Below are 8,535 nucleotides of genomic sequence, written 5' to 3'. Positions count from 1 at the left end.
ACGAGCTGTCAGGACTTCTGTGACGGTCACTGCCCCCAGCATGGATGCCTGGACCTACCATCCAACCTTGCTGGATTTGGTGTTTACCTGAAAACTGCTACATTTTTTATTTCATTACTCAGAAAACAGTCACCTAATCAGAAGCTCAGAGAGACGCTCAGAGCCTCTCTTTTGAAATTATTTTTAGTACTTAAAACAACAGATATATCTTCTTATGGACATCAAAACTTCAAATAAAACACAGAAATAGTGTAAAATGTGGGACTTTTAAGCCAGTTGAGAACCTGCAGCAGAGAAATGATAAAAAAAGTTGTGCAATGCATGATTATAAACTATGGTAAACATTTAGTCAGGTCTGTAGACAAACACAGTGAACGCATCATCCAGACCTGATGAGAGCAACAGGCTATGTAGTGTGTGAGTATAACTGCTCTGTGTTACACAGGAAGCTTAAGAGTGCAATCTGTGGATCTTTCCACAAGATGGAGCTGTTTAACCAAGAGAGTGACCCCGACCATTTGAGCAGACTACAACCAACGTAAAGCAACAGGCAGACGATGTTGACACTGGCTCCCAGTCTAGTTAAGAAAGCCTTGCATATAGTGGTTTAGTTGTTATTGATCACCTGGTCATGGTCATGGCAGCACGGATTATTGGCCGATGGGCCCTTTTGATCTTGTTACCTGAGATCAGCAGTCTATTGTGGACGGCAAAAGATGGTGAACTTGGTGGTTATTTGTGACCTTCATTCGTCACCTTTGTCCTGATGTTCCCTGTTCCTATCAGGTGAGTTTATTTATGTATTTAATAGTAGGCCTATATTTATGAGTTACTTTATGAGCGAATTAGTTTTCTGTCTAATTAGCTAACACTGTAAAACTGGGCGTGTCTGGGTGTTGCTTTCTTTTGTTCACATATTTCTTCGACAGGCTATGTGCTACCTGTAGATGGTTCTAGCCCAAGGGTAATGCTGTCATCTCTCTCTCTCTCTCTCTCTCTCTCTCTCTCTCTCTCATTCAGACACACACATACAAACACACAATAATAGAGGCCAGGTTGCAGCCATAGCAACGCCGCTGGTGCACTGTTATCCTGAAGTGTTGAGAATGGAAAGCAGAGGGCTGTTGCTGTTGCTGCTTTGAACTCCACGGTCCTTCCTCCGCCGCCGCCCAGTCTCGCCGGGTTCAAGGTACGGGAGCGTCTGTCCGCCTGTCTGTCTTCGTTTGCCAGTCATGGACGAGGCAGAGGATGGCGAGGAGGACCTCAAATCCCAGCAGCCTCGACCACCTCAAGTAGCCAACTCGACTGGATGCGAGGATCACGGGAGCAAGATGAAGAAATTTACGCCAGGAGGCGGAGCTGCGTCCATTGCGCGTAAAAACTCCAACAACAATGAGCTCTGGCTCTTCCTAGACGAGGACCCCGCGCCTCTGAGTGCCAGTGGCAGCACAGCCTCAGCTCTGTTACGCCAAGGGGATGCTGCTGGCGGTAGAGGCGGCACAGAGTCAGACCACAGGAGTAGAGCGGACAGAGCCTCAGAGGTAGGCGTGATAGGAGAGGGAGCCATCGGTATGATATGCAACAAAAACGGAGATTGTAGAAGGGACCCGACCAGTTCAGGGAGCCTTTCCTCTCTCATCTCAAGGCAGGCAGATGGAGTAGTAGCAGCAGCAGAAGACGGCAAGGGGCAGGCTGCGAGCATGGACGGCTCAGTTACTTCACCAGGGTCCCTGACACAGGGGCCGGGGGCCGAGGTCAAGACAGCGGCAGGGATGGACAAAAAGGACTCGAGAGTTTCGTTCTCCAATGCCCCAACTAGTAAAGGACAGACTCCGAGTCAACAATCGAGAAATTCTGTCACATTCACTAAAGCTGAGGATGGCTCTCAGATAGTGCCGGATGATGGAGACTCGAGGGGGAATCAAACATACATGCAGCGGCAGTTTAGTTCCATGCTCCAGCCCGGAGTTAACAAGTTCTCCCTGCGCATGTTTGGCAGCCAGAAGGCAGTGGAAAAAGAGCAAGAGCGCGTAAAGTCAGCGGGTAATTGGATTATCCACCCATACAGCGACTTCAGGTATGGGTTCAATTGAGTTAGCTTCATAAACAGTGCATCCTCTTAGACTGAGTCTGCATGGAAGTTAAAGCGCTTATGGTGTCTGATTGATTCTGTGGATACAGTAGTAACATATTGGTAGCCCTTCTCCACATCAAACAAGTTTATATGAGGAAATACAAATAGAATAGAATGGGAGAGAGAATATTTCACCTTAGAAGTAAACAGGGCACTACAATTATTAATACATCCACCCCAAAAGGATACATATAGCCTAATGGTAAAGAAATACAAATATAATACAAAAAAATTGCTCCAACATTTTGCTAAAAATAATGCCAAACAGGTTGAACGTGTCCAAAATTGAGCAGATACTCTTGATCTCCACAGTGCACAAAAAGGAAGGCACATGTCGCCACATCCCAGGAAGATAATGTGCAACATCCCACATTGTAAGGGGCTGATAAAAACATGTTTTTTTTCTCACAAAATTACTGTTTCAATGCCGAGGTTGCATAACCTGGTTAAATTAGTCCAGTTAAGTCTTCGGACAAATCTTGCTTACAGTTGCAAAAAAAACTGCTGTAACTGCAGTTTGATTGATGTATTTGTAACAAGCAAGTGTCAACAAAAAGTCTCCCTTTAACGACTTTCGTCTTAAAGATGAACCTGACGTGAAGTTGGAAAAGTTGCATCGCTGAGCAGGAATGCGTCTGAACATCTGTTTCAGCACCGAGGACAGCTCCCACAGTTAGCTCCCGTGTAAAACAGGTCAGACGATGAACCCACACGATTTTAGCGCTTGACTCGAATTAAATATTATAAAGTGCAATATTATTTTGTGATTTTTATGCACCGTTTGTTAAAGCTTATCAATAATACATTCGTGACTCAGCAACGCACTTCATCAGTTCCTCCCTTTGCTTTGCAGTCTGCACCTTACTTCCAGCTGATCAGAGAGTAGTATCTGTTTGGGCTCCTGAACAAGCTTCAAAAATTTACAGGGCTGCAGCTACTGATTATTTTTATGAACAGTTAAGCGGCCAGTAACTTTCTTCATTATTGGATTAATAGTTTGGTCTGTGAAATATCAGTAAATAGCTAATTTTATACTATCACAGTTTCCTAAAGCCTGATGTGATGTCTTCACATGCAGTCAACCCACAATCTGATTGTCTGACTAACAATCTGAAACCTAAAGCCATTCAGTTTGCCATCACGTAAGATAAAGAAGAGCAGCAAATCCTAACATCAGAGAGACAGTGTTTGGCATTTTTACTTGACAAAAACTAGTCTGTCACTCTTATACATCACTGCTTAAAATTCTAAATTACTGGTCAGTTGTGTGGCATGATTGGCTATTGAGCAAATCTCGTAGTAACAAACCACTGGATATGTATGATGACTGTGCAGATGTGCTCAAGTCTCTGTATGTGTTGATCTTTGATTTGAAATAAACTCGAAACCCAGCTTGTCTTTCCTGTAACATACTTTTCTCTCAGCTTGTCCGTGGTTTGATCTTGTCCTTGGTCAGATGATACAGGTTATCTCACCAGGAGTAGATACAGTGTAAAAAAAAAGATATATTTCATATATTATTTTCATATTTCAGATATTTCATAAAAGATCAGCCATTTTTCACTGTGGTTACGGGTGGTACTGCTTTCTGAGTGTGTATGTGGCCCTGGAGAGTGCATTGCTTCATGGTACAGAGAAAGCTTGAAATATCACTTGTCAGGAATAAAGCAAAATCTGCATTTTTGCTGGCTTGTCATATGCACGTCAAATAGCAACACTGTGTCTAGACTTCAGTATTTCAGTTTTAGACTTGGTTCATACACACTGACACTGACTCAGATTGTGCACTTTACTGTGTAACTATCGTGTTATTTCCCCTTGTATTTCAGAGTGTGGTTTGCATCTGACTTTTTATAGTTGTCCTCTGTATCTAACCACCTTCTCACCACTGCTCCACCCTGTCAGGTTCTACTGGGACTTCACCATGCTGATGTTCATGGTGGGCAACCTGATAATCATCCCCGTGGGCATCACCTTCTTTAAGGACGAGACCACCACGCCCTGGATCATCTTCAACGTGGTCTCTGACACCTTCTTTCTCATGGACTTGGTGCTCAACTTCAGGACGGGTATTGTGTTTGAGGACAACACCGAGATCATCCTTGATCCTAAAAAGATTAGGAAGAAGTACTTGAAGAGCTGGTTTGTGGTGGACCTAGTCTCTTCCATACCTGTGGATTATATCTTCCTCATCGTGGAGAAAGGGATTGACTCGGAGGTGTACAAGACGGCCCGGGCGCTCCGCATCGTTCGGTTCACTAAGATCCTCAGTCTGCTGCGCCTGCTGAGGTTGTCCAGACTCATCCGTTACATCCACCAGTGGGAGGAGGTAGGCTGAGTTACAACATTTATTATACAATCACAAGGCAAGAAGGAGGGTTTGGGGTTTACTTTACTTTGACCACTAAAGGAAGTATTATATTAATGATTACAGGTAGATTAGGTAAGAAAAAGCATATGAGCCTAAAGCACGTGATATATAAAACACATAATACACAAGTAAAGTGCACAGCTTAAGCACAAGGGACACCTCTGTTTTAGGTTGTGTGCTGTATTTGTGATGCGATTGTTGTCGCACCAATCTGAGCCATCAGTACAGCTGTCCATATTTGTAACCTGTCTCATATGGGATAATATATTGCCCAAAATCTCTTTTGACACAAACATGGAACATAAAAGAGACATTTTTGGTGAGACTTGTATTAAATGTGATACGGTGTGTTGAACAATAATTTCCTAACTGTAACAGTCAATATATTGTGAGACCATAACCTTTATAACCATCAATGAAAACAGAAAAACAGAAATATATTAGATCAGAAACTATTATAATGTTGAAAATGAGGCAATAATACACACACACACACACACACACACAAAAAAAATCTCTGTTTAGAACATTTATGTACTGCAATTTATATTAGCGTTTTTATCTTTGCATATTATGTGCGCTGATACGGGCATATCTGTTATCCATGTGATAAGCCACTAATATCAGCTTGCATTTATATTGATCAGTTTTCATAATTTCTACCTCCAATCACATCTTTCTCCATTCTATTTGTTAAAGTGCAATTAAAATGTTTTTTTGAAATCTCAAAAAATAACTCATGAGCATCATCTCTGCCATCAGGGCTGTACTCATGATCACTGATGTTTTAGTGTAGAAGTTTGGACATTATGACATGTATTGCCCCACCGCTTTGAATTGTGTTTGCTTATAAAAAATAAGAGACACTGGTCTTACTGTGTTCTAATTAATAATACAATATTGGATTCCAGTGCAGTGGGTTATATCAGAGTACAAGTAATTCTGTTTGTATATCTAAACAATCCTCCTCTATATAATTACTTCCCGACACAAAAATAAGGTTTTACTGTCTTGTATAGCAATAAGCCTGATAGCTGGATAATAGCTCATTATGAGCCAGTGTACTGGTGCAGTTAAGAATTCACAAAAAATTTATTTATTTTTATCACTGGGCAAATGAAAAGGGATTTCCCAAGCAATGAACACCCATCACTGGGGACGCTAATTGTCTTTTACTTTTTGTTTTTCTCACGATGAGAGCTGCCTTTTCCACATTTCTATTACTGTTTTAATGTGACATTTCAACCAATCAAGGCATCAAACAGTTTTAAATGGATACTGACATAGTACACAAGGTTCACTGATTACATTACATGTCAGGAAATAATCTTTATCTATAGATAAATGCATTATCATCTGCAATATATCATATATGCTGCTACATAAACACAATTAACCCTGGTGTACTCTGTCTGTGTGTGCTTCTTTGGCTGTATATAAACTAAGGATCCCTATTTGGCCTAACCAAACATCCATGAATCAAATGTGTGTGTTCCTTCACTCTGAAAATAACCACTGCTCTTTTGATTACAGAGTAGTAATTTGAGCTTGACGAGAACCTTAATTACTGACTCAAACACACACAACCGAATGTTCCTTTGCTTCGACTGAGCCCTTGCCCTGATCAGCTTAGATGAGCTGAGCTCTGCTCTGCTCAGCTCGATCCAAACGTGGCTGGCTGTGTCTCCCCGCTGCCCAGCTCAGCTCGGCTCAGCTTAGCTCAGCTCACTGCAGCCTTAAAAATCATCTTAGAGTTGTGATGATTTAAATTTTTTGCCTGGTTGTAGGCCAACCTAGAGAAGAATACTGGACAACAACATGGTTCAGAATGATGCTGGTTAACAGTATGTGTTTTTGACATGATTTTGGAATAGACTGGTGTGTGTTTGTTGTGCGACTGAAACAGCAGCAGAGATAAGTCTTGTCACGAATAACCGGAGCAATTTCCTGAGGCAGGAAGCATGTATCAAAGTTCTCCACTTGCTGGCATGCCTTTTTCATGAGGTGAATGGGTGAATGGGTGGGTGGGTGTGTATTCATGAGGGTGGGGATTGGTTGTGGGGGTAAATTTTCATCAAGTTCACTAGTTTTCTCTAAATGTTGTCATCTGAATCACCTGGAACAATCTTGTGTGCAGCAGACAGGAGTAGAAAGTATTTTATCTGTGTTTTTCAGGCTGTGAGTTGTGGTCACAGTAATGTGACTTGACCCAGATTGTGGTCTGACAGTGACACATGGCCAGGTGCTGTTCTGGTGTCGGGGGGAACATTAGTCCTGGAGCCTCATTAATCATGATGGGAATGCTTCCTAATCACAGGGCAGGACTTCACAGTGTGTTTCCCTTTCTCCTTCTCCAAATTAGCAAAGGCCATTAGCCATTATAGGAGATACAGTACTCAAAAAAGTAAAGAAAGTCAAGTCTTTGGAGTTTGGTCTGTAGCTAAATTACACTTTTTAAACCTAAAGCAGACAAAGGGAAAAGGAGGGATGAAACTCAAGGTATAATCAGTATCGATAAGGATGTAATCCACCAGAAAGAAATTCATGGGTTTTGGCAAATGAGTCATTGTTGGTCCAGAGCTACATTAGCAACAAGCTAATATAGATTGTTGCTCATGTATGAATGTTGACCAGGTGCGATGGAGTAAGAACTTACACTGGTTGGCCTTCTTGTGTTGGCACTGTAACTAACAAGAGATATTTACACCCTGGGGTTTAGTAGGAGAGCAGGTTTTGACATTCAAGTGAGCTGCAAGTTGAGCACAGCAAGGCCTCTGAGGTGACGGGATGAGTCACCGAACGTCCCGACCCGGCTGCTCCCAAACTGTAAAATCACAACAGAGGCAGTTCTTTCATGTCTCCAGACACACACACACACACACACACACACACACACACACACACACACACACACACACACACACACACACAATCTGGCCTACTTCACATGTAGGATGATTTATTTGTCTCAAGTCAGAAATGAGCCTTTGTTTTTATATGAGAAACCATTAAATTGGCCCATAAAGCAGGGATTTCCGATGCATAAACATACAGTATATGCTATACGCAGACATACACATGGAGTCTGCCCTACTTCCCTTGTAGGACAATTCTCTTGTCCCTACTGGGAATATATATTTTTTGTTTATGATTTAGTAACACGCGCGCACACACACACACACACACACACACACACACACACACACACACTCACTGTGGTAACAAGGTCTGGCCAATAGCCACAGTGAGTGGTGTTTACAAGGCTGTGACCACAATACTAGGTCCACACAAATGAGCCTTCTTACCTGAGGCGAGTAATGCTAAGAAACAGCAGAGAGAGGCTGGACTGGGCTGCTGATCAAAGCTTTGTCAGTGCTTGATGAGGTTTTATCATGACTGAGTACAGACCACAGAATCTGTGCTTGTTCATTTTCCCCACCTGGTTATAATTTAGAACATCAGCCTGACACGTTATTCAACTCCGACTGAGGGGGATAACAAGCATCACATCTCAGAAAAAGCTCTGGAAACACAACTAGTATTTTACCACTACTGTAAAACTGTTTATTGAGTTTTTAAGGATTTCCATCCCTGCAGCTCTGTCATCCGCCCAGGCTGCTGATTTACTTAAAGCTCCACTAATCATATTTTATTAACCATAGGCTGAATATCTACCTGTAACGTGGAGGAGGTTGCGTATTCATATTACACATGATTTCAAAATTAGATGGTAGCTGCTTCAGGTAACATTGAGTAATAATTATGCAATGTTGTTGTATTTCTTAGCTAGTAGTTAACAAGATGTAAAATCTCACTTTAATTAGTTTCAAGAATTTAAAACTGACATAACTGTATTTTGGTCACTTTGGGGCAGTGGAAAGACAACATTAACTTTCCATCACCCTTGAAGTGGATATATCCACTGAAAAAGTGATGACCACATATGATGAACTTGTTTGAACATTTGTTAATTTACACTTCCAGCAATTACAGAGCAACGTTATTATTAATTTTGAGTCATTCCCTGATG

General features: G+C 41.8%; 1 protein-coding gene across 1 annotated transcript in view; it reads left to right on the top strand.

Annotated features, from left to right (window-relative positions):
- Nucleotides 1-1,145: 1,145 nt before the first annotated feature.
- The window catches only part of hcn2b (hyperpolarization activated cyclic nucleotide-gated potassium channel 2b), a 50,042-nt gene continuing 42,652 nt past the window's right edge, over nt 1,146-8,535 (top strand). The window contains exons 1-2 of the mRNA XM_023409643.2: nt 1,146-2,077; nt 4,040-4,463. Of these exons, the coding sequence (XP_023265411.2) occupies nt 1,233-2,077; nt 4,040-4,463 (1,269 nt within the window). The 5' untranslated portion in view covers nt 1,146-1,232. The remainder of the gene's footprint in view (nt 2,078-4,039; nt 4,464-8,535) is intronic.

Source organism: Seriola lalandi, unplaced genomic scaffold (assembly GCF_002814215.2).
Source record: "Seriola lalandi dorsalis isolate HSWRI2012SDOR001 ecotype SW California unplaced genomic scaffold, Sedor1 jcf7180002054402, whole genome shotgun sequence".
Lineage (NCBI taxonomy): Eukaryota > Metazoa > Chordata > Actinopteri > Carangiformes > Carangidae > Seriola > Seriola lalandi.
The sequence above is the reverse complement of the archived record's forward strand: the minus strand, read 5'-3'. Positions and strand labels throughout refer to the sequence as shown.